Below are 26,419 nucleotides of genomic sequence, written 5' to 3'. Positions count from 1 at the left end.
AGTGCCTCCCCTCTTTGCATTTTCTCTCCCGGAATTCAATGTATGGCAGCCATTTCAATTTCATAGTGCCCTCACCAAAGCTCTACTCAAGGGCATTATGGGAAATGAGGACCACTCAGAAGCAACCAGAGCAGTGCTGTCACCACCCAGTAAGCCTATTGAGAGGGCCCACCAGTCTAGGCTATTATGTCTGCATCCAGTTCTTGCCCAAAAATAGTTTTTTGTATGAATCCTGATAATGTAGAATATTAAGAAACGTATTACTGGTCAACAAACAACATTCCAGTTTTTCAGATGGAGGAATAAGGATGGATATATATTGGTTAAAAAAATTGTTGTGGGTGTTTCTGCCAAACAAATAGCTGTCCTTGGATTTCATAAAGAGACGTTTACCCTTTTCTTGCCATTAAGAACAGGTCCTAGGACATATTCTATAGTTTTATTGCTGTACAATCCAACCTCTCCTCCTAACCAAGAAGGAAGCTCTTCCTTGTTAACTTTACTCTGTATCCTTTTATGATGGCAGAGAGAATGTTTCATTTGTCATTGTGTGTAAACAAAGTTTTTTATGGGGTTGCTGGGAAGAACGGTTGATCTCCAACCCCGGTTAAAGTCAAACTATAGGGGTTGACTGTCAGTTCGGAAATTTTATTACATTCTCTCTTCCTGCATCTTCTGAATGTTACAAATTGCCCTCTGCTATATGACAGTTCTTGATTATTTCAACCGATCCCTTTTTGGAATCCAAAATGTTTTTAACTGATTTGACAAAGCGTCCTACAAAAACCACCTTACAAAGTGAAGACACCTTGAATTACGATTGCATGGAATCCATCGTTATGGGATATTCTGCTGCCCTGCATGGCTTTTTTAAAAGAAAGAAATATTATTATTGGTGGAGACAAACGTGAAGAAAGAATGCCTCAGACTGACAGATGCTGGTGATAAATAGTCTCATTAGTGAACCACCCTGTGGTATCTGGGTCGGCATGATTAAGAAGCAAAAAGCTGAGCCAGGTGACTCTTCCTGTGATCCACACATTTCATTATTGCCTTTACAATCTACCTCGCTTGATGCAGCATATATTGGACGCTTCCTATTTTATCTTCACAAAGACCTGTTGAAATAGGTTAGGGTGAGAGATGGTGACTTGCTTAGTGGCATAGCAGGGATCAGAAGCAGGGCCTTCTAGGACCTTCTCCAGTGTTCTCACCACACTAGGAATAATAAACCTCAAATCTGATCCACCTGGCATTCTACTGCAGCCTTCTAGAGTTTTTCCCAGATGATCCCAGACCCTTCTCCTGACCCAACTCCCTTTCCCGTCCCTGACTGTTGAGTAGTTTTCTGACTTCTGTGCATTCCTGCCTCACATTCTATAAGGCTGAAATGTGTCTCTTCATTTTAGTAACTGACAGCAGGAGCTTCAAGCTAAAATGTTGCTGGTTTTAGGCTGCCCTTCCAGCCCACTCCCTTTTCCCTTTTGACCCCATCCAGTGGGACAGCTGCCTTGAGTATCATTTTTGGTGAGGAGGTGGGAATATAATTAAATGCATAAATAAATGGCCTCTGATCGCTTCCCCAAAACTGAATTTGGCCCTCAGGCTGGAAGAGGTTAAACACCCCTGCATTGCATTATGCATGGTCATTCCTTATCCATACAGGTGACATTCTGGCTATTCAGCACTTTCAAGATATGCAGCACCTTAACAGAATTACATAGGCAAAATTATATGACCTTGTCCCCTGGCAGCTAATAGTCTAACAAGGATAACAGGCAGGAAAGAAACATAAGGATAATGAGGAATGGCAGCTGCAGGTGTCCTATCCAGAGCATCTGATGCCCAGTGATCATGAAATCTACACTTCTGTACACGGAAAGCATGGGATAACTTACATTCATGTTCTAAGGGGTGTGTCTTAAGTATGAAGGGCAAAGAAGAGAAAAAAATAATGAATCTATGGAAAATAGAGACAATGAAAGAAATCAACCAACCATTTGGGTGAACATGGGAGAAACATCAGCTTCCTCTAAAAGAAAAGGCATAAAGAAGTAGTGAAGGTAAAATGTTGAACACATTAGATGCAGAAGTGGAATGGCTAAAATGCCGAGAGTCCTGCAGTGGTGATGATTGCAACATGTTGGAGGAGAAACCCATACTTTTAAATTGGAAAAACTGGTAGAGTTTTTGAGCCCTCCCTTCTTACTTATTTAGAGTGTTTTGCAAAAAAAAAAAAAAAAAATAAATGTGGATTTTTGCCTATGAAAAGACAGCTTAGCTCTGGACATAATTTGTAACCATGGGAATGATAAATCTATGTCCTTGTACCCACAGCAGCAAGATGGAACTTGTCGATGATAACACCATAATCCGTGCAAGAGGTCTACCATGGCAGTCTTCGGACCAGGACATTGCTAGATTCTTCAAAGGCCTAAATATTGCCAAGTTAGTTCTCTCTGTGTATGGCATGCTTGTTACCTTTACCCTTGTTCCCAAACTATTTCCAGGGTCAACATATTGTCAATAATAATAATAATAATAATAATAATAATAATAATAATAATAATAATAATATTGTCTGTCCTTGGCAGTCTCCTGAAACATTTTCTCCCCAAGGCTAGTCTTATCTTGGAGGGGGCATGGCCTTCTCATATCATGCTGACCTTTGAAGTACAACACAGGAAAGTGGGAAAACTCCCGTTGGCCTCCCCAGCTTTCATCTGAGAAGAGGGATGGAAATATGTCCCCATACTGCACTAAACTTCAGGCACCTGGAGTTCAGCATGAAGTCTCACAGCTTTCTGAGTGTCTCTGAGGCTTAGTGAAACAGGGAAAGCTCCTGCCCCTCTTCCAAGCTTTTAAAGATTATATGGCATCAAGGGAATCCTCATACATCTTCAAACACAGGAGAAGGGTGGCAACTTGTTTAAATCCATCTTTTTACCAAAATAAAGAGACATTTGCTAATGGCAAACTAAAGGGTGCATTTGTTGACCCTTAATATGTTATATTTAATTTATAAGCTCCCTTGAAGAATTAGTTCTCAAGTGGAATGCTAGAGAAAACAGTGACAGGATTAGAAATAACTACATGAAATACAAGTATAATGCAGCTGAAATTCAAGTATAAAATCTTTGGATTATTTCTATCTGGACTTTAACTCAATTTCTGTCTTCACTGAAAATGGAGAGTGATCACAAGTACAAAATGCTGAGCAAAAAATCAGTTTGTTTCTATCACTGTAAACCTTGAGAGAAATCTCCAATAAAAGTGAAATGGTTAAAAATATATATTATTATCAACATCACCATCAATTCTATACCACCCATAGCCAAGGATTAAAATTCTACATTTTATTGGAGGAGAATCCATGCTATTTTGGCATTTGCCAAAGTCCAGTAAAGTTATATGTGTGAGCTGACTAGGAATTTTGGTGAAACTGTAATAGAGAACACAATTTCATTAAGAAATTGCTTTTCTTGGAGAGAGCATAGAACTTGTTGCATACTCCTGCAAAAGAAATGAGCAATGCAATTCCTGCACAAAACCAATGTACAGAAATAAGACATGACTCTCCACAAATTGTCTTATGGCAATGACTTAGTAAGCTGCTGGAAGAACTATCAGAAGTTACAAGCACTCTAGTGAAAACTGCTCTTCAGGTTCAGGAGTAGAATGTCACACCTTCCATCCTTCTTTTTGGATACAGCTGAGATCATCATGCTCCCATAATTAGCGTGTGTGAATGTGAATTCTGCCATCTAGAAAGATTATATAAATGTGTTGCTTATTAGGGCAGCAGCATTTAATCAGTGAAAAATAGTGTGGATATTTCACAACTGAAGTGAAGTCCGCTTGGGAGTAACAAGTGTTCCTATATTTGAAAACGGGTGTGTTGATACCTCCAGGAGTGCCCAGTGGTGTTTGCTGTAATTCGCGTAAGTGCAGGTTTTGTGTGAAAGAGCATGAGCTTATACGTCTTCATTGCTGCCTCTGTCTGTTGACCTACCCTTTAGAGGAGGGGCAGCGCTTTGTCTCAATGCCCAAGGCAGGAGGAATGGAGAAGCTCTTGTCAGGTTTGTAAATGAAGAGCACCGAGATCTGGCATTGCAAAGACACAAGCATCACATGGGCAACCGGTACATTGAGGTATGTTGCTCAAGTTTCAAAATCCAAATTTGAAGGCAAAGGTAGAAGGTTCGTCCCCATGGATAATTACCTTGTTTCTTCCTCCTTTCCAGGTGTACAAAGCAACAGGTGAGGACTTCCTGAAGATTGCTGGAGGTAATCATTCTCCTCTTGTAACTCAGTTTAAAACTGTAAAACATTACAATTTTAATGGCAATATTATTTTTTTAAGTTGAGACTGGTGATTAAAGAATATACAGTGAGTCAAACCTTTGGTCCGTTTAGGTACACTCTCACTGTGCCTATCCACCCCTTTTTCAGGGTTTCAAAGAGTTGTACTTCAAACAACTGGGTGTTGATCCTTGGGGCAACAATAATTATTTAAGAGTGTGTAATATAACAATGTTATTTCAAGAACTGGATGTTTGAGCTATACTGCCCAGCATAAGAGAGACAGTGACTTTCGCTTAGGATGAAAGTTAGAGAACAGTCGTTCTTGTCTGTGATGTTTACCAATGTGGCAGTCAACTGAACCAAGCATATGGGCCTCCCAGCCTGAAACATGAATGATACAAATGGAGTTCCATTGTGTGTAAGCTACAACTGTGTGGAAAAACACCTCTGTGTGTGTGCGCGCGTGCATGCATTTTCCCCAACCTGCTGCTTTCCAATCATTTTGGTCTACAACTTTCAGCATCCTCCAGCCAGCATGTCTATCGACTGTGCTGGGTGAGATGATGGAACTTAGTCCTTGATATCTAGAGGGCACCAGTGTGGGGGAAGCTGGTGTATTATACAAGGTGCTTTGTGCTATAACTCTGGAGAATTGCTGCCACCCAGTGTAGGCGGCAATGAACTGAATGGACCAATGATCTGGGTTGCCTGTTGCCATTCTCAGCACCTACCAGCCTCCTTTCAGCTAGAGACAGTAGAGATTTAATATAGCATTCTTGATTTGCAAAGCATTAGCTGTATTCTTAGTTGAAGGAAACTGAGAGGGCACCATAGCTCAGTGGAAATGTTAACACTTTGAAAAGAAATCAGATTTTTTCCACTGAGGAAAACTGGGTAGCTTTCCCAGAATTCATTAAGAGTTGACTACATGCCTTAAGTTCCATTGTTGCCTAGGATAATTCTTATGGTAAATTCTGCAAATATAAAATGGGACTGCAAACTCCCTTGCACTGGCATCTGTCTATCTTGTACTCTGCATACTTATGGCAATATATGCTTTTTGTATTTGGAAGTCTCGCATCTCAAAGCACTGCTGAGTGTAGGCCTGCCTTTCACAATTGGGTACCTTCCAGACGTGTTGAACTACAATGGCCATATTTCCCAGCAAGCATGGCCAATAAAGAAGGGAGTAGCAGAACAACACAACTGACAGCACTGGGTGGAGGAAGGTCGGGGTAGACTCTGAGCACTGAATAAAGCTAACAAGTTACCTCAAGTAACAGCAGAGTACTTAAGCAACTAAAGGACTTGGACTGCCTTATTTCTTGCTTGTACATAGAAGTTAGGAAGCAACAATTCTCAGTGGCTCTTAAATGAGAGAAATGAGGTCCCAGGGAAGGTTGCTATCTTAAGGTGCTTCCACACAAGGCTTTTCTTGTGCAATTTATGATATTTTTATAAGGTGTCAAGACAACATAGTCTTCCATTTGTACTCCTACTGTGTGTTCCTACAATCTTTTTTCCCCTCCCCTCCCTCCCTCTCTCCCCTCCCTCTGTGTGTGTGTGTGTGTGTGTGTGTGTGTAGTCCCATTAAGGATAGCAATGTGAAGGGCTGCAGAAAACCTGGAAAAAATATGTCTACTGGTGGGGGCAAATCAATGGTGCTCAAGTTTTCCCTCCAAAATGGTAAAATTTGGTTTTCCACCTATACCGTCATTGTTAAGGATGAAAACCTGCTGAATGTTCCTTGATTGGCAGTGCCAGCAGCCCTTGTTCTAGAAGCACCCTTACTCCTTAATTACTCTGAAACAGGAATAGCTATCTAAACTTCTAATATTTCTGGTTCTTCTTCAAGGAACATCCAATGAAGTGGCTCAGTTCCTGTCTAAAGAGAACCAAGTGATTGTCCGTATGCGGGGTCTACCATTCAATGTAACAACAGAAGAAGTCTTAGCATTTTTTGGTCAACACTGCCCTGTGACAGGAGGAAAAGAAGGAATCCTTTTTGTGACGTATCCTGACAACAGGCCCACAGGGGATGCGTTTGTCCTGTTTGCCTGTGAAGAATATGCACAGAACGCATTGAAAAAACACAAGGACTTATTGGGTAAAAGGTACATAGAACTCTTCCGGAGCACAGCAGCTGAGGTACAGCAGGTGAGTGGCCAGTACTTAATCTCATGATGTAAGATGTGAATTTAGGGCAGATAAAAGGAAGTACTTCACCCAGATTTGCATAGCAAGACTATGGAATTTACTTCCAGAAATGTAGTGATGGTCCCCAGCTTGGGCACTCTGATGCAACAACCCGATTCTGCCAAATTGTAGGTCTGCCCCAATCTTTGGAAGGGTCTTGGATAAGACGCCACCTATTAGCCCTCTTTCCTGAGTAGACCCATCTCTTTTGCATCACTGGCCATCAGCACAATCTCTTCCTCTGCTTCCAATCCGCATGGCCATCCAAAGGGGAGGACGAGGTGAGTAGCACCAGCCCGCCAAACCTTGATATTGGCCTGCTTTCCTTCCTAGATCTGGTGTCAGCTATAAGCTTCTGAGGGCCATTGCAGCTGACATGATCAGTGCCCCGGCTTCAGTGTGTCTACAATCTCACTGCCATAGTTCCTTTAGCTAGTCCTTAAGCCGCTGCAATTACAAAAACACAATTCAGAAATCTAAACTTGCCCTCCGTCTCATATCAGGCACTACTCAATGCAGCTTCCACTAAGATAGGGATGGAAAATATGTGGCTGTCCAGATGTTGTTGGACTGCAACTTCCATCATCCCTCACAATCGGCTATGTTATCAAGGACTAATGAGAGCTGTAATCCAAAATTGTCTGAAAAGCCAGATATTTCCTATCCCTGACTTTAAGGGAAAGGAGTAGAAGAAGCCAGTGTTGCTACTGAAGAAGTGTCAGTGGACTGATTCTACAAGGTAATTGATTATATTTGCTTGGGTAGAAACAGTTCTGAAGCAAGAGACACGTTTTCTCTGTTTTTAGATAATGCAGGCCTCATCTTAGGGGCATTCTTGCCTACAGGAGAAGACAGAACATCTCATATGATCATTTTTGCCACCTGCTGTTTTTATATACATATTAAATGCTTTTTTTAGCTGCTCCATTAATTAGGAATAGCCTGAAGTGTGTGATGCTGCCAAAACTCATAAGCTAAGCTGGGTTGGGCCTATTTAGTCTCTGGCTGGGAGACTCAAGTCCTGCACTGATGCATGTAGATGGGGCTCGGGGCAGAAAGCAATTGAAGAAGTCGTGGTGACCATGTCAAGGTGCACCTACTAAGAGAAATGACCTGATGACCTTCTAGGCCTCTTCCAACAGTATGATTCTTACTCTGTTCTAGTATGTGTCTGTCTGTCTCTGTCTCTCTCACCCACACACTCACCACGTGATTTAGTTGATTAACTGGGGAACAGGCGTAGCCCAGGGGTAGATCATGTGCTTTGCATGCAACAGCTCCAAACTCGGTCCCTGGCAACTCCAGTAGGGCATAAAAGGGCTCTTGCCTGAAACAACGTCCAGGTTTCCGTCTACATCAGCCTTCCCCAACCTGAAGTGCTCCAGCTGCTTTGCACTGCAGTTCTGTCGTTCCCAGCCAGCAGTGCCAGTGGCTCTTCTGGCACTGAGGGATCCGGGTTAGTTGGCAGAGGCTGTTGCAGCCAGATGGGTCATGGGTCTGACTCGAGTAAATGACTTTAATTGTTTCAGATTAAAAGGTCTGTAGTGGCACCCGGCTGGTGTTTGCTTTGGTTGGCTTATAGCTAAATGGGGATCATAATGGTTTAAACAAAGTATGAAATGATGGCACGAGTTGTACTCCCAGTAGGTGTGCAAAACACTTTTCTCATTGTTTTGTTTTGTTTTCAGGTACTAAACAGGTATTCGTCTGCTCCTCTCATTCCTCTCCCAACTCCACCTCTCCTTCCCGTGCTCCCTCAGCCATTTGTACCTCCCACCAATGCCAGGGACTGCATACGACTGCGTGGGCTTCCCTATGCTGCCACTATAGATGATATACTGGGATTCCTGGGGGAGTTTTCTGCTGATATCCGAACTCACGGAGTTCACATGGTATTAAATCACCAGGTAGGTGAAGGAGAGTGTAATCAGTCTTGGTTATTTGTGCACAGAAACTATTTCTTGTAAGTTCTTTCTGTGAAATACTTGGCTTACAAGGCTATCCAGCATTTCACACAGGAGCAGCACATGGGTTGACGTTGTTGAGCCTTCTCTGAAGCCCAAATCCCAACACAGGGCTCATTCATTACTCCAGGCATTGTTGCTTCACTTGTCCTCTCTGGCAAGGCTTTTATAGTGCCATCATCCTGCCTTCTTCACAGAATGTTACAAGAGGGCTGGATTATATTTTTCAGTCGTGAGTCTCCTGTGTTTTCCTACAATCCTTAACTGTGGGCAATCCGTTAAGGAAAAATAATGGATTGTTGCCCAGCATCTTCTGACTGGTGGGCCTAGCAGCATTCCATGCAAGCAATGACAACATCAAAGAGTTGGCTTGCCCTCTCATTCTGAGCTATGGTGAATATGGGGCTCAGAGGCAGAGGGCAATTGAATTAGTAGTGGTGACCATGTCAAGGTAGGCCTACTGAGAGAAAGTGGACTCATGGTAGGCATCTTACTCAAGAGCTCCCTAAAATGTGGATATGTCATCTCCAGTTCTTACACTAACCGTTGTAGGAAAGTATTTGGGACTGTCCCAAGAAACTTTGATGGCTGAGAAGATAGGACAAGGTGCACCCTTCCTTCCACATATGAAAGCCAAACAGACCAGCAGTTGGATCTTAGTTCAACACTGGTGATAGGACAACATTCTCCACCATGCCTGAGGACAACGGACTAGCACAGAGATTGCAAGGACGTCCAAGTGGCGCACACAGCATTTCTCCAACACTGCACTGTTACTTTGTGCCTCACATCCACCGCCTGAGGCAGCCTTCTCACACTACCTAATGGCAGGGCTGGCTCTGTCAGTATTTACCTACATTGTGAATGAGGGAAGGGGGCTATGGTGAGTTCATAGGTGAGGTAATAGTTGAACTAGGCTAGGGATCTACTGCTTGTATTGGACTCTTGCTGTTCACTATGATGCTGCAAGTGTTTTTATAGCAATTATCAGCAGTGTCATTTATTATTTCTATTTGCCTATTGCTATACAACACATCACACAAACATTAAGAGACTCCGACCATTGTCAGTGCTGCAGTTGCTTCTCTTCTTCCTCCTCATTTCACCTCCTGCTTATTTGCCATTGAGGAAGCCAGTAAGTGGACAGTGACAGGTCCAGACGAGGGCACGAGGTGATGAAGAGCAGGAGCAGATTGAAGGGGCTGTTGTCAGTGGGGCCCGATAGGGTGTGGGCCCTCAGCAGGTGCCTTACTATGCCCCGTCTTGACACACCTTTTCCAACCACTGCTTCCTAATGCAAAAGTGGCTTGGGTAACAGCTTGACTCCAAAATGTGTCTTGAGAAAGATGGCATAACAGTACATTGGAATTATATTAAGCCATGCTCTTGAAAATAATTTTCAGGTATGTTAATTCTGAAAATTGTGTCAAAAAGTTGCCCAACATGGATATTGCTGGTTAGCATCACATAAAAGAAGGTTACTCCTTTTTTGCTGTTGAAACTAATGGCTTTTCAGTGAAACTCAGGGGCTTAGTCGGAAGCTTTTAAATGCCTTCATTTGAATCCTTCATTGTCCAGAACAAACAAGTAGTGCTTTCGCTGCTGTTTCTGTGGAAACGATTCTTTAAATACATTCGACCTTCACACAGAAATGAATCAGGTCTCAAATTGGAAGAGTCTAAAATGTGGTGCTGACAAGAGCAAATAGACCAATTTGGGGATTAGAATGAAATCTCAAAATTTACAGCAGAGCTGTTGGGTGGAGCCCATGCCTCACAGCAGTGTAGACACTGCAACACTGCAAAGCATCAGAAAATGTCAACAGCAATTGATGCTCAATGTAATTTTAGTCTTCATGAAAAGATCTTCCTAGCCCTCTTGCCAGGGTTATATTTTTCCCTTGTTGCACCTAATTTCCAAAACTAAGGAAGCACATGGAATTTTATGTGGCTTTTTATTGATACAGGCTGTCTTCCTTTTAAAAACAAATTCTGATCAAGCTATTACACTTCCCCCTCACCACTGGTAAATGTTCCAGCTTGTAGCTCTCAAATGGATTCTCATTGTACACATTTTTATGAGTCCAAGGTTGGTATGATTTGTTATTGTTATTGAAAACTCATATTTAAAAATGGGAGAAACAGTCTTCTACTCTGTAAGTTGGAGTGATATTGTGGCGTGAGAGAACTCATCTAGATGCCTATCTGAAATTTACCTGATGCCTGTGAACCTTCTTTATCTTGCAGACGAAGGACTGGCAATTTCTGGTTAACAGACCAGGTATGACCAGTGGGAGGTTCCCATCAGGCTTTTGGCCTTTTCCTCAAATGGAGATAAGGAATATTCCCTCCTCCTTCCCACACCGCAAGCAAGGCTTTAAACATGCTTCTATAGGGGCCCATGGGGACTTTTGAAAAGCTTAATTTACAGAGTGAGGGGCATTTTCATGGGTTGCTAGTGAGCAGGGATAAAACTAGTCCAGTATCAGGGGAGTGCTTGAATTTAAATAGGATAAAAGTATACCCTGACCACTGAAAACATGCAATGAAGTTCTTAAGTTTGCGTGTTGATTATGGTTGCCTTCAGAAGCACTGCTGTATTTCCTCCCAGGTTTACATCTTTTATAGTGAACTTACTGTATTTTTGTTTACAGGTTCTTGTCCACTAAAATTTCCCCAATTTATTTTAAAGTTGGTGTGCTTTCATATATGATAAGAAATCCTTGGTCTCAGAACCTCTGAAGCCCAGGCAAAGCCCAGCAAATGCTCATGGCTTTATGCTGTATCATTAGGTTATGATTACTGAATGTAGATTATGCTTATCAACTCTCCAGGCATTGGCTTAGATTTTTGCTCTCCTGTCAGTTTTTGAGAAGATGTAATTAAAAATGCTCACTCATCCACTGCAGGGAATTGCATTTATGAACTGTCCTGTTCTTTGTTCCACTTCATGTGCTTTGGACTTTGATTCTGCAAGGCAGGTATAAGTCCTAAGTATTTGGGTAGCATTGGCAATAGCTGAAGTGTCCTGTCCAAGCCAAGGACTTAGGTTTAACTATGGTTTAAGGCACTGGTGGACAACTTGTGGCCTTCCCAATGTGTTGGCCTACACTTCCCATCATCCTACACCACTGGTTATGCTGGCTAGGGAGTCGGACTGAAATTTCTGGTGGGCCACAGGTTGCCCACCCCTAGTTTAGCAAAACATGCCAATTTGGTAAACTGTGCTTTAATGTTGGCTTTTTCCCCTAAAACATGGTTAAGACTAACCATGGTTTGGATAAAAGCTAAACTGCTGTTAGTTAAAAAAAATAAAGTGAGAGCTTTTGATCTCTACACTGGGGAAAACAGGGAGTGCATAAGACTTGGTCATATAACACTATAACATCATCTAGTGAAGCAGTCGGTGTGAGCTTAGGTGGACTCCGGGGGATGGTGGAGGACAGGAAGGCCTGGAGGAATGTTGTCCATGGGGTCGTGATGGGTCAGAAATGACTTTGCGACTAGCAACAACAACAAGTGTTGCACCTGAATAACATCAATGAGTGGCCCCTCTCAGCAATGGTGTAATGAGACCAGGGTTCAAAGGGCTACAGCACTGCCGATTCTGTACTAGCAGGAACACTGCTGTTTCCTGCCACTGCCACCCCCACAAACTTCACTTTTCTTTCCATGTTTAGCTGCAGTCTTCACAGTAACTGGAAAGATATTAATTTTTTCAACAATATACTGTTCTTGTATTGCACAATGTTTTGGGGTTGCTTCATCTTGAATGGTCAATAAGGACACTTTAGCTACAGAAAAAGAGGAGATGAAAACAGCTAGAACTGAATTGTTGAAATGGATCGACACAGCTGCCTGAGTGTTTGCATTCTCATTAGGGACATGGCTCATCTTGCTTGTATGAGTGCTTGCATTTCAAAATTTACCACCCTACCACAAAATCTCAAACAGGAGCACTGGGCTCAGTATCATCTCATTTTCTTGATGCAGGTCATAGTTATTTAAACCACACCAAATGTAATCTCACAGGTGTAATTGTTTCTGATTTATTTTACCAGTTTTCCCTTTGGGCAAAAGTATATTTCATAAGGGTACAGTTCCTCTTCTCTTTTTGTCCTTAGGGTCGCCCTTCTGGAGATGCTTTTATCCAAATGAAATCTTCAGACCGAGCATTTATGGCTGCTCAGAAGTGCCATAAGAAAACGGTGAAGGACAGATATGTTGAAGTCTTCCAGTGTTCTGCTGAGGAGATGAACTTTGTATTAATGGGGGGCACTTTAAATCGAAATGGCTTATCCCCACCACCATGTAAGTTACCATGTAAGTTTTGCTTGGGTCTTGGCGCTACTCTATGCTGTATGCTGGTAGGTGTCGGAGCTTCTTTTCTTGACTCTTGTGTTCTTTCTCTTGTAAAGGGTCAGCATATGGGGTCTGGAATGCAAAGCTTTCTCACCTGAAATCAGTAGCACACTTTGATTTTTTTTTTTCACTTTTGGATTCTCCTTTTGGCTATGGACTACTGTGATTTGAAAAGGAACTGGCTTCCTTTGTTCTTGCTTTTCCGCTGACACACACTTTCCCCCTCCTGTGGGCTTAATGGCACAGAGTGAGTGTGGATGATTTTAAATAACAGTTCAGTAGCCTAGCTACTGTTACAGATGGCTGTTGGGTGCATTATTAGATTTTAAAATGTTTTACAGCAGGAACTAAGATCAAATACGGATGTGTGGGCATGTGGAACAGCAAATATGAGTATTTTGACATTAGTTAGCCAAAGAACTCATCCAAGGAAAGGTGTGCAGGTTCAGCAAAGCTAGGTGGCATCTGTGCAGTCCAGATGGTGGGCAGCTTAGGGCTTGTAGATGTTATGGCCTGCAACTTCCATCATCTTGCACCATTGGAGATACTGTTCAGTTGCAGTCTTATAACAGACTGAACAAGTATCTTTAATGGTCACAACTAAAAGCATGAGAGCAAGAAGGTGTTGATTTAACACTGATTGCAAGTTGTGTATAATCAAACATTTCTCCCTCTGATCAACATTACTGAAGATTTGCCCTGATAGAAGTCTCTAATCTTGGCCAGGCTCTTGTGCAGTTGGCACATTAAAATAAAGTAACCCACCCCACCATTATGTACTGAAGAAAAGCAAAACTAAACTCTGATTGAAGGTGTAACCACTAGCCCTTTTTTCCCTATGTTCTTTCTAAACATGCATGGAATTATACCCTAAAGCAAGCAATTCAGAATCATAGCACTGGGAGGGACCTCAAACACTACCAAGCCCAAGCTCATGCCAGTGCAGGAATTCAACTGCTGTGGCATGTCTCCGAAGTAGCCATCCAGCCTGTTCTTTAACATCTGCAATGAAAGAAAGTCCACCAGGCTCTGAGCTACATTTCAGGAATGCCAAACTTCTTTCAGCCTGAGGGTCAAACTTACTTCTGTTGTGACCAAACCTAAATCCTTAAGAGTAGTCAACCTGAAACAATTATTGTGCAGTTAGTGAATACTCCCATTTTAGAATAGCAAAGGTATTCTTTGAGGCATTGGCAGGCCCATGAATATAGAAATAAAAGCTTTATAAGGTTTATCATAAGAATAGGAAGACAACTTATTGCTCTGATTTGTATGATGAGGTGAGAGATGGGGCAGGGGTAGAATTTTGACCATAGAATAACTGTGCAAGATGTCCATGTTTGTGCTAAGTAGCTCACAAAGGGGAAATTTCATGAACAGGACTGCTATTGCAAAGACGTTATTTAGGTGGCAATCTTGTGCAAGTCTAGTCAGGAAACAGTCTGCAGCTTTCCCAAAGGGGATACTTTTTTCTGTCTAAACCTGAGTAGGATTGATCCCTAAATTAACCCTCTGATAAGTAACCTTTGATGCTGCAAAGGAGGAAAGGGGGAAACCCATTCCCAATTGCTATCTTGTTAGCCATCAAATCCACTGTAGTCCTGCCTGCTATTTACATGCTCTACAGTGGCTCATGGGGAAGATGCATGCAAGTATCTAAACCTTTTTCACCCTTTCCCAGAAATTCAGTACCACCCAGTGAAACAGAGGCTGCAGATTTAGGACTGCCAAAAAGGAATATGTTCTGCAGAATTCATCTAGAAAATTCACTACCACAAGATTTGGTGGTGGCCAATGTCTTAGGTCAAACTCCATGAATGTGCAGATCTGTTTTGATTTTACTCAGAAGAGTATGTGAGGAACAGAAACACTTGTCCAGATCAGGAACATGGCATGAGGGAAGGTCTTAATTCTTCCCTCTTGAGCTGTGACCTCTCTCTTACAAAGTCCCACTCCACAATTAGCAGTAGTAAAAGGACCCCCACTGATGCTAATGGAGGAATTTTGTATTATGCATGGAACATGTGCTTTCTGCAGTAGCATGGTGTGGATAGAGAAATTAAGTGTCTCTTTCCCAAGTACGGTGCTCCAAATTCTGTCTTTTAATTCAAATAGACAAAGCTACATGTGCACTTTGGCTCCAAGGCAGCTTTGAAGAAGAGATCAGTCAGATTCCTGGGGACCAAATCTATAAGGGCTTGATCTTATGCATATTTAGACAGATGTCTGTAACAGCCAGCATGCCCCCAACAAGCCATGATGGTTGTATGGATCCTTTAGTTCAGATGTGGTGGGCCACTGGACCCAAACTTCTGGGAGGCAAGAAGCTGAGTGCTAGTGTATTTTGCCTTCTTTGGAAAAATCCACCTGTTACTGCTGGAAAAAGAATGTTCACTTAGCTGGGCCTTTATTCAAATCCAGTTCCAGTGCTTTCAGAAAGTGAGCAGTCCAAATGCTATTGCACATATGCCCCAGTTACAAAGTGCTTCCATGTAGCCTGCATAATATTTGGAGGTGGAGGGCTTCTGTGACTCTCTGGTGATCTCTTTCAGTGCAGTCGATCACCACGTGACATGCATGAGAAGCCCACATTAATATTCTCTCCCCCGCACAGGGCTGGGGAAGGCAGGCTGCACGCGGGTGGTACCACCCACACGGTGATGGAATGCAGTTGGTGCAGAAAACGCCCCAGTCCATGTTAACCTCTCCTTTTCTGGGAACTGCTTGCTGCACATTTGTTATATGCATGCATATACTTATATGCACACGCACATAATTACAGTGCCTTGCAGAGGCATTCACAAACCCCTTTGACTTTTCCACATGTTGTTATGTTACAACCTGGAACCGAAATGAATTTAACTGGCGTTGTTACCATTTGGTGTACATGAGATGCTCAGCACTGTGGAGGTATGAAGTATTATTATTGTGGCACAAAAGTTTAGTAAACATAAACTGGCACTTGTTAGTTGCTTGAGGATTCATCCCCTTTGCTGTGCCAGGTCTAGCTAAGCTCTAGTGCAACATAGTGCCTCCAGAACTCAACAACTGTGAATACCATGGTTGAATGGCATCTACCTGTGTGTAGTTCCAGAGCTGCACAATCTCTGATTAAATGCACCCGTTTCTAAAGGGCTCCAGAAGTTTTGTTGGAGAGTATACCCAAACTGACAAACAGCATCATGAAGACCAAGAGCTATCAAAACCACTCCGGGAAAAAGTTGAGCAGAAGCACCAATCAGGGTTGTTTATAAAAATTATTTCTAATGTTGAAACATGCACTAACCCCATGGTGAAGCATAGCTGTGGCAGCTTCATGTTGTCAGGATATTTTTCCTTAGTAGGGACTAGAAAATGGTTAGAACTGAAGGCAAGATGAATGGAGACAAGTATAAGGTAAAGAAATCCCTCTTTCAGTTTGCAAAGGATTTAGGATTGGGATGGAAATTCACCTTCCCTAGAGGACAGTGATCCTGAATGCAAAAAGTAACACTGGAGTGATTAAAAAAAGAATCTGGCTGTCTTTGAATGGCCCAGTCAATGCCCAGATCTAAACCTAATTAAGAATGTGCAGAAAGACTTGAATGTCGCTGTTCACCAATGGACCCCATGCAACCTGACAAAACTGGAGCATTTTCGCCAAGAATGGGCAAGCTTTACAAGATAGAGATGTTCAAAATTGATAGAGTCTTACACAAGAAGATTTGAACTTGCAGTTGCTACCAAGAAATTGTTTCTACTAAGTACTGCCTTGGAGGTGAACACCAGAGCAACTCACAAGTGCCAGTTTGTTTTTGTTTGCTTAACTTTTGTGAAACAATAAAAATATTTTGCATCTTTACAGTGTTGAGTACTTGTGCGCATCAGCTAGTAACAATGCCAATTTCATTCACTCCAGTTCAAGGTTGTAACACAACAAAAGGTGGAAAAATCAAATATTTCAGCAAGACACTGATATCAGGTATAGAATAGTATGCTGGAAGCTTTGAGTCCTAAAGGTCTTGACTATGATGCTAGCAGCTAGGGTTTTGGCTGCAAATTCCTGCAGGACAAGATACAGGAGACCTAGACCCAACGAAGAAGAGGTACTAGGACAGATTAATGGTTTAGTGAAGTAGATCTTTATCCTCTAAATAACGCTGGTTCACTTGTACATGTCAAGCTTTTTAACGGGCACCTTTGAAGGGTGGGTGTACCCTCCTCCACTGCAGCTGCCACCTTCACCACCACCACGAACAGAAGCAGCCATGCAGCTCTGTTCCCGCTGTTTCTATTGGCAAACGAGGCATGCAAGGATCATGTATCCTGCTCCCTGGCAGAACTGTGCTGCCCACAGCCCTCCAAGCAGGTGTTCAGCAGGCCAAAGGGAACGCAATTCTGCGGAGAAACAATGCACATGATTTTCATGTTTCCTGACTTTGGTTTTTGTTTTTGCAGAACCACCATCTTGCCTGGGATAATAGGATATGCAGTGAGCACACACCTTGTATCCTGGCAGAAATACATGCTACCAGCCCACCAAACAGCTTATTGATGGACTGGGAGGCATGTAGTTCTGTGGGAATCAGACAAGGCAGCCACAATGGAGATATGCCTTCAAAGCAGCAGGGGCTACAAAGCTCTTCCAGGAGAAAGTATTTTCCCCTATTTATGCTTAATAGATAGGAAAGTATTTGGTTCATATACTGGTATCTGATTAAATACTGTAGGGGCCTGGTAATAGTTCAACTGTTGGCTGCAACTTCATCCATCCATGGCTATTAGTTGTAATGGCTGGGTTGACTGAAGTTGGAGTTATGTTTATCTGAAGTTGGAGTTATGTTTATCTGAAGGGCTGCAGGTTCCCACTCTTGGATTAAAAGTAGCCCTGCTAGATCATTGACTTTTCTCTGGATAGTGGCCTTTCTGAATGCTACTTAACACAGTTTGATTTCACAAAGTGCTCCACCCCTCAAAAAAGCTCTGTTGCTAGTTCAGTATTTTCTGTCACAAAGCTGCTTGCAGTAAAATCTTTAAATATTACTTGGAGTTAACTAAGTGGGCAATAACAGACTGTTTTACAGCCTTGATGGAATGACAAGATGGAGAAGAGGGGGTTTCTGTAGACCACCTTCTGTTCCTTGCAGGAAATAAGGTTAGCTATAAATTTAATGAATAAATAAAGTGAATATGAAATATAAAACAACAATAAGCTGAAGAAACAAAACCCCATCAAAGTAAAAATAACAATACTAAAGCAGTCAAATCAAATGGAATTCTCCTCTAGACAGAGTAGACAAAATAGCAGCCAGTGGATCCCAAAAAATCCCCCCTCCACAAAGCGTCATGTTTTCATAAACCAATAAAAGTATCAGAACAATACTGGGCAGGCTTCCTTGGGGAAAGACTGGTGCCATAATTAAAAAGGCCATGCTCCTTATACTTATGTGCCAAAGCACAGTTAGGAGGGGGATCCAGAGTAGAACCTCAAATGTTGATCAAAGTGCATGGCATTCAAGTAAATACAAAGGCACAAAGGTCCTAAATGTGTGAAGTTTTAAATGTTTAGGACTTACTCATATATATTCATGCTTTAGCACTTTACTACAGCTCCTGGTTGAGTACATGCTTGTTTGCAGCCAAGGCTTACCTATATGACAGGGCTGGCCAGACTTGCTCAACGGAAGAGCTGCATGTGGTGAATGTCAGGGTTTGCGAGCCACAAGTGGGTACCCCTGAGTGGCGAGCAGCGAGTGGGTGACTGTGGGCAGCAAGCAGGCACCTGTAGGTGGTGGCTGTGTGTGGTAAGCAGCACGTGGACAGGCATGGGTGGTGAGCCATGAACCACAAAATGAACTCAAAGAACTGCATGCAGCTCCTGAGGCTCACTGCCCTATGATAAGGTATGAAACGCCCTAACTACATTTTAAAATACCCCTCCAGTCCTCCAGGTTGGTTGGTTTGTTCACTGAAAATAGCACAGTAAATCTCACTTGTGTATAACAGACTCGGTGAGGGGTGTGTGTGTCATGCTGCAGTGGAATTGCCCCTTTAAAACAATACAGTCTGACAAGATGTTTAGCCCTACCCAGGTGAGAAGCAGCCACCAGTGGAAAGAAAATGACAAATTCTGCTTCTCACAATGGGTGTGCATGAATGAGGGAGACTTTATGCTCAGTGAACTCTTTTAGAAAACACTTGGGTATAATCATCTTAAAAGCAGTGCCATGGAAGGTACTCAAGGACCCAGAAAGAAATATTTAGAATATTAAAATTTAAAATGGGGAATGTACAGATTTGCAAAATGACATGAAGATAAAGTTTCAATGTATGCTCTTCATTAACGTTGCAAAAACATACCAGACAAGTGCATGTGCTACCTGCACAGCCACAGAATCACAAAAGCCATGCATGCTACCTGAAAAATGCAGTATACCAAATCAGCACTGGCGGATTACAGGTCACTGTACATAGCACTCATATGGCTTGATAAACTCATCTTTCAGGAAAGCATTAGAGTTGCATGGGAGCTATTACATGACTTTAGTTCTAGGCTACCTCATCCTTGGCCATGTTGCTAGGCCTTGTGGGAGCTTGAGTCCTAACTGTCTGGACCAGGTTGATAGAGGTTGTTCTATCCAGTGTTGTTCTAACTCAGGTCCCTCTCATTTTGATGGGTCTTAGGACTAACATTGGACTCAACCACTTAACTTTGGAAAGGCCCACATATGAGCTTCCTGGTTACTTTCAGCAGACTAGCAAGGGAAAATCTGGTCAATTAAGGAACATGGATACTCAGGAGAGTAAAAAGAATCGAACCCTGAAATCATGATCCCTGTGAATCTTTATATTAATTACAAAATGCAATTGTTTGTTTTGATCTGGATGCCTCCTTCTGACAAAGAGCCGGACTCAATTCAACTTTTTGCCATTTTGATCAACGGGAAGGAGGTCCTTTATGACCTCATGTGTGTCAACCAGAGAAGCTTCCCCTGGGAAGATGAGAGCAAGAGACGGTTGCAATATGCTTTTTTCCTGATTAGGAATGGGTGGTGGTAAAGAAATCAATTTATGTGTAGTGACATTTTGACCAGTAGATTTGTCTTTAATAATCCTATGTCTTGCTTTATCAAGATTGTATTGAAATGTTGAAGCTCTCCATCTAGGTTGTCTTGGCTTCTCCCCCTATTTTAGGCATTTCTCCACCTTCATACTCATTTCCGGCTCCCACAGCAGTAATCCCAACTGAAGCTGCGCTCTACCAACCTTCTGTGCTCCTCAATCCACGGACACTTCAGCCTTCCACTGGGTACTACCCAGCTGGCACTCAGCTCTTCATGAATTACGCAGCATATTACCCTAGGTAAATAAAGCAAAACAATTTTTAAGTGGGTAGGAAGAATTCATTCACAAAATGCTAACTGCTGGGAATGGTTAAGCATCGGGAAAACAACCTCTTGCTTAACTGGTCAAGATCCCTTGCAGAGCATATGGGTGTGTTGAGGTAGGAGGTGAGGTTGGCTTGTATTCCATACATTTAGTGTGTAAAATATGTCATGTTTTACACATTGGAAAGGGCATCTCCCAAAAATAAAAAACTGATTTGGATCCAAGGCTACTTTCCTGTTTGTGCAAGGGGTCTGCTCCTGGCAACTGCCTCCTCTCCTGTCAGTCTTCTACACTGTAACCCCCACCACCCCCAGTCCTCAGGAGTAGGTTTTCAGGGAGTTCCTGAGGGAATAGAGTATATAGGAAAGCCCTGTTCCCTGAACTCTTTAGTGTAAGGGAAGTTGGGATCAAAGCCAGCCTCTCTCAGGGAACAGTCCTTTGTGCAGAGGAGCTGCCCTTTGAAGCAAGCAAGGAAGCCCCTTGAGTTTTCCTTTCAGGATGGCCAGTCACTCTGGCTTGCTCTACAGATATAATGAAGTAGCAAAACAGTAACTCTTCTTCCAGAGCCTCCCACATGGAACCTGTGGGAACCAATGTGCCCACAGATACTGTTCTTGGTACACACCTGGATCCCTGTCCCTGCTGATTCTTATTAAGATGTTTTGTGATTAAAAATTTTAACTGGGAGGCTGGCAGTGCTGCCAAATGAAATGTTGCCTCCAGTGGTACCTTTATTTTGGCTCAAAAGACCCTCACATTTGCCTTGTACTTAAGTTCTTGGGTAACTTATTTTTCTTTCAGCTGCACTGGTTTGTCTTCTGGGAGAAAGGTGTTCTGTAATCAGTTTTCCTCATCATGGCAGCCATTTTATGAATGGCCAAGCCTCCTGACAGCCATTTTGTGAGAGCATGCACAACACTTCCTCAAGATTCCGAATGTGTCCATCAGCCCGAAAGGGTTGAGAGTTAGTGAGAAATGGTGTACTACAGTGAGTGATTGCAGTCAGTACGCAGGCTTTGGGGGCCCCACAGCAGGGCAAGTCTCACACAGATAGACAGTTTTATGATGGCAACCAATTTAGTCCTGGCCATTTGTCACTATGGTGAATGCCCTGCGCAATCCCATTTGTCTTGCTGGTTTGGCTCTGGTTGAAGCTGATTTCATTCAGGGGACTTGCTGGCAGCTGGCAAGGAGAGAGGGAATGAATTCTACAAAATGGTGAGCAGGCTGCAGGAAAAGGCCATTGGGAAGCAAGTTTTAGGCAAGAAGGATTATGGGGAAGAGGAGCTGGACAAAGAACAGGAGAAGTCTATGCAGTGGCTGCTCCAGGACTTAACCATAAGGGAAGATGATGATGCTTAATACAGCCAGAATAGTTACAATTTATTAACATACCTTTAAAATATATTAACTTGCACTGATGATCTGTTTTATGGGGTTTTAAAACTGATTTATATGCTCATTGATTTTTATTGTATCCATGTTCTGCAGTTTTTATCTTTTATGCTACCTTGTGAGAGTTTCACCCTTAAAGACAGACTAAAAGTCATTTTAAATGAAGGAATAAATGTAAATAAAATATAAGGCAAGGTGAGGTGAGAAGGCATCAATTTGCTAGCCAATGCCCAAGTCCTTGGAAAGGATGCCAGCACCCTGATGGACTGAGATTCCAGGGATCTTCACTTTTCTGATGAAACAGGTGGATTTTCTGAACTGCCTGGCATTGGGTTGTAACTGTAAACTCAGGAAAGCAGCTCAGTAATTCTCTTTTTCAGCTGAATGAGTTCTGGGCAGGTCTGCCTGTGGCCACATGCTCAGTGGGTGAGGTTATCCTAAAGAATGATTCCTCTTTCATACACATTCAAATGTTAACTATTCCCTACTGCAATTTTAAAATCAGATTTTAAAACCCTGATTGTTGCAAGGGAAAGGTGGTTTGTCAATGATTTTACAGTGTTGGAGGGAGGGCTATTTCCCCCTCCTCCAAATGCCCTCACTGCAAGTAGGCTTTTATATAGTCTCCAGCACTACCCAGGAAGGTTTCTAAAAAGCTTCATGCAGCACAGCCAGGGAGAGGAGGAAACTAAGGCAGGGAGGTTGGTGGGCTGGATGGGGACCCTGTAAGGCTTCCAGGCTGGAGGTTCTCCTTCCCTGCTATAAAATTGTTCACTCAAGGGCTGCCCAGGAGTAGCAAGCCTGACTCCACTGACACAAGCCTTTCTGGGAAAGCACCGTGACAAATCAGTCCCTTCTGCAAGCATCATGATTAAGAGGTATGAGTTGTTCAAGCTCACAGGATGTGCAACCAAATATTAATGTGCCTTGTATGGCAATGATGTGATGGTTGGTGGAAGGGCTCTCTAAAATGTGATTTGTACTTAATATAAATCACTCTCTCCCAACATGATACCCTCCAGATGTGTACTACAGCTCCCATCAGCCCCAGGTAGCACAGCTGATGAATAGGAATGATGGAAGGTGTAATCCAAAGCAGCTAGGGAGCATCAGGTGCAGACTGGATGTTGTTCACCATATAAAACCCAGTCACTCATTCGAAGCTCTTCCAAAACTTTGTGGAATATTGACATCTTGAACAAAACGTCATGTTAACAACTGTTCCCCTTTTGACCATGGGTTTAATTGTGCTTTCATATAGTATGCAGCAGAGAATGGATCTGTACACACAGATGAGTCGGCCAGGTCAGTGCCCAAAGAATGGCTTTGTCTTTAAAGGTCCAACCAGTTAGATTTTCTTAACCAAGGTAAGGATCAACAAAAGGCTGCTCCAAAATGCATAAGGTATACACCCCAACTTTGCAAAGGGCTGTTCTGGGTATGGACGCTTCCCCCCACCTCCACTTCTGCAGTGACAGAAAATCTTCCCCCAGGGTTTTCCTGCTTTTCCCCTTCCCGCTGCTCTTCCAAGTATTGTTTCAGGTTCCAGTCCCAGCCTTTTAAAGTCAGGATCAGCAGCTGAAGAAGCCCCAGTGCAGCCATTTCTATGCAGCGCCACAAGCCGTTACAGCTACATCTCTAGCTTATTGCAGACTTCCAGATGTACTGGACTACAACTTCCAGAATCTCCCAGTTGACGTGCCCCATGGTCTGGAATGCTGGCAGCTGCAGTCCAAATCATCTGGCTGGCATGAGCTTGAGAAGGCTGAGCTCTAAAGATCTGGTAATATCATTGAGTTGGATCCAGACTTAGCCACTGGGACTTCAATTATAACTAAATATTAACTCCCATTGATTTCAGTGGGTCTACTGTAAGAATAACCCAATCTGGATCCAGTTCCCTGTTAGGACCATGCCTTATATCGGATGGATTATTTTTTCATATGGCCCAATATTGTATATTCAGTTAGGTGGTGATTCAGCTATTTGTGGTGACAAATAGTTACCTGTCACACTTTCAAATGGCTGTGCTCGCTTAGATGGACTTGGTGTTGCTTCACCCGGGTGGAGTGACATGTCATAATGCCTTCCACCATGGGTACCTTGCCATGCACATAAAAATGCCAGAAGAACCCCACTGGATCAAACTAAATGCATATATCTGGTGAAGTATTCTGTTCACACAATGGCCAACCTGCTGCCTCCAGGCACCCCATAAGCAGGCTATGATGTGGGAGCTACTTCCCACTCATGTTCTCCCACACTTGACACACAGAGTTATAGCTCCTGCAGGACTGGAAATAATATATAGCCACCCAGTCTAGTAGCCAGCCTTATCCTCCATGAATCTGTCTAATCCCCCTTTTAAAGCCATGCAAGTTGGTGGCCTTCACTCCATCTTGCGGTGGTAAATTCCATAATTTAACTTATGCACTGTGTAAAGAAGCACCTCCTTTTTTTCTATCCTGAATCTCTCAGCATTCAGCTTCATGGGATGAGCCCGACTTCTAGTATTATGGAAGTTCTAGATGAAAAAATATGGTGGGACATGAGGGAATTGCCCCTTCCACTCTCATTCCCCAGCCACTGTTCTTGAGAGGCAGGCTGCTGCCAATCCTGGAGGCAGTATACAGCTATTGTAACTAGTAGCCAAGAAAAGAGGGAAGAGGTGAGGTCAGACTGTTTCCCCTTCTTCTTTGCCACACAGCAATGGTGCACAATGAGGTCCTCACCTGGGGTATGGCTGTGACTGACAGGCAGAGCACAAGTTTTGCATGCAAAAAATCCTGAGTTCCATCCCCAGCATCTCCAAGTAGAGCTGGAAAATTCTTGCCCCAAACACTGGAGAGCTGCTGCCTATCAGTGTCAACAGTACCGGCCTAGATGAACCAAAGGCCTGATTCAGTGTAAGGCAGATGTCCATGTTCCTCTAAGTAACTGTATTGTGCAAGTCTATGCATGTTGCTTAAAATGAAGTCCTACTATGTTAAACGGAGCTTACAGTCTATTAAGTGTGGGGCCACTGTCTTGTGGAGTAAGCTCTATTGGAGCTTAGCTGAAAGTAAGCTCCATCCAGTCTCCCTGTTCATACCCAAATCACATATATCAATTGTGCAAATTATGTAGCCATAGCTCAGCGGTAGACAGGCAGACAGAAGGTCCCTAGGTCAATCCCCAGCACCTTCAGGCAGGGCTAGGAAAGAAATCATTCCTGAAACCCTGCAGAGCTACTGCCAGTCCGTGTCACTGACAATGGGCTAATGGGAACCGTGCTCTGGTGCAGTACAAAGGCAGCTTCCTCCAGGCTGCATTAAGCAGCTGGAGCCCCCACACAAATAGCCTGTTCAGCAGACTTTGGCTTGCTAGTTACACTGAAAGAAGGAGCTCACCGTGGGGCACTGCTGGTCAGCAGCAAGAGATGAGCAATCTAGGGAAGAGAAAGAATTAGGTGGACAAGTCAATATCCTCTTCCTCATCATCTCCTAGCTGCCTTTTGCTTGCCAGCTTTCTATCCTCCTGCATCTGTCTGTTCATCTGTCTGGGCTGGATCATAGTTGTGGTGTTTGCTGCTTTTATGAGAGCAAATTAAATGTGGCAATAAGCTGGTAGACTGGAAATACATTCAGTTATTTAACTATATGATCAAAGTGAATGTTCATGTCAGTCTACAGAGTGCTCAGATTCCTTCCATATTTCTTATAGGTTCCACCTGACTTCCTGCATTCAAGCAGCCTAACGGAGAACCCTCTTATCACACTCCTGATTCTACAGTGGCTGAAACCTTCTAGTGCGCGCACACACACAAATCTGCACTGCCATGGATTTTTGCCTGTGTTGGGATTTTGTACACTTTCTTTAAGTACAAATGTGCACACTTGGGATGCTCCCCTCACCCCCACAATGCAAACTTGCCATTAAAGCTTTAGCTAACATTCACTACTTGAGAGCACAACTGCCAAATGCACAAGGAAGGAATATTGTTGGGTTTCTTTTCCCCTTTGTTCCGAATGTTAAATTATTCTCCTGTCACCTGCTTCCTGAAATTAGGACACTGCTGAAGCTTGTTGAAAGAGCATGCCATGACAAACCAAACTTTTTTTTACTTGCACACAAATAATTTATATATATATATATATAAAACAAAAAAGATGGTCTTAAGACCAAAGGTTTATGCTTTTTGGCTTTTTATTAAAACCATGTTTGTTTTGTATATATTTGTTTGTTTGTTTAACATGTATTTTTGCATTCTAGCCAGGCTTACTTGACAGTGTAGAAATGGATAAAAACAACAAAATGCAATGCCTTGAGGTGGGGTGTGTGGGTGGGGGGATACTGTAACATTTTGTAAAATACAATATATAAATATATATATATATATATAAAATATAAAAAGTAATGCTCTAAGTTTGTATATTGCACATATGACTACTGTAAATTTAAGTTACTTCGCAGTATACTGTAATATGGGGATTGTTATGGTGCACCAAACCTCCAGTTCTGTTATTCCATGAAGCCTATGATACAAAATGTATAACCACTGGAATCGCATCAAGCTCTGGTCCTGGAAAATTATGGGGATACAATATTCACTTACCGTGGTCTTGAGCCAAGCATAGACAAACTCATGCCCACCAGATGTTTTGGGTTGCAACTTTATCAGCCTGAGCCAGCAGGCCAGTATTATGAAGAGTACCCCTAGTGCTCTTTTGACAGTGGAGAAAATAGCTAAAGTGGATGGTACTGGAAGTTCATTGGAGATTATTTCAGATCTGTGGTCTGGAAACACTCATTTTAATGTTTAGCACCTAGCCCCTTTGTTGAGATAAAATG

General features: G+C 42.8%; 1 protein-coding gene across 1 annotated transcript in view; it reads left to right on the top strand.

The window, feature by feature from the left end:
• Nucleotides 1-22,941, top strand: part of ESRP1 (epithelial splicing regulatory protein 1) — a 40,700-nt gene extending 17,759 nt beyond the window's left edge. Inside the window, exons 7-14 of the mRNA XM_044424154.1 lie at nt 2,338-2,448; nt 4,020-4,152; nt 4,245-4,287; nt 6,161-6,462; nt 8,190-8,408; nt 12,589-12,787; nt 20,000-20,168; nt 22,851-22,941. Of these exons, the coding sequence (XP_044280089.1) occupies nt 2,338-2,448; nt 4,020-4,152; nt 4,245-4,287; nt 6,161-6,462; nt 8,190-8,408; nt 12,589-12,787; nt 20,000-20,168; nt 22,851-22,941 (1,267 nt within the window). The remainder of the gene's footprint in view (nt 1-2,337; nt 2,449-4,019; nt 4,153-4,244; nt 4,288-6,160; nt 6,463-8,189; nt 8,409-12,588; nt 12,788-19,999; nt 20,169-22,850) is intronic.
• Nucleotides 22,942-26,419: the final 3,478 nt, after the last annotated feature.

The sequence above is a fragment of the Varanus komodoensis genome, unplaced genomic scaffold (genome assembly GCF_004798865.1).
Source record: "Varanus komodoensis strain SLA01 unplaced genomic scaffold, ASM479886v1 scaffold14_1, whole genome shotgun sequence".
NCBI classification, from domain to species: domain Eukaryota; kingdom Metazoa; phylum Chordata; class Lepidosauria; order Squamata; family Varanidae; genus Varanus; species Varanus komodoensis.
The sequence above is the reverse complement of the archived record's forward strand: the minus strand, read 5'-3'. Positions and strand labels throughout refer to the sequence as shown.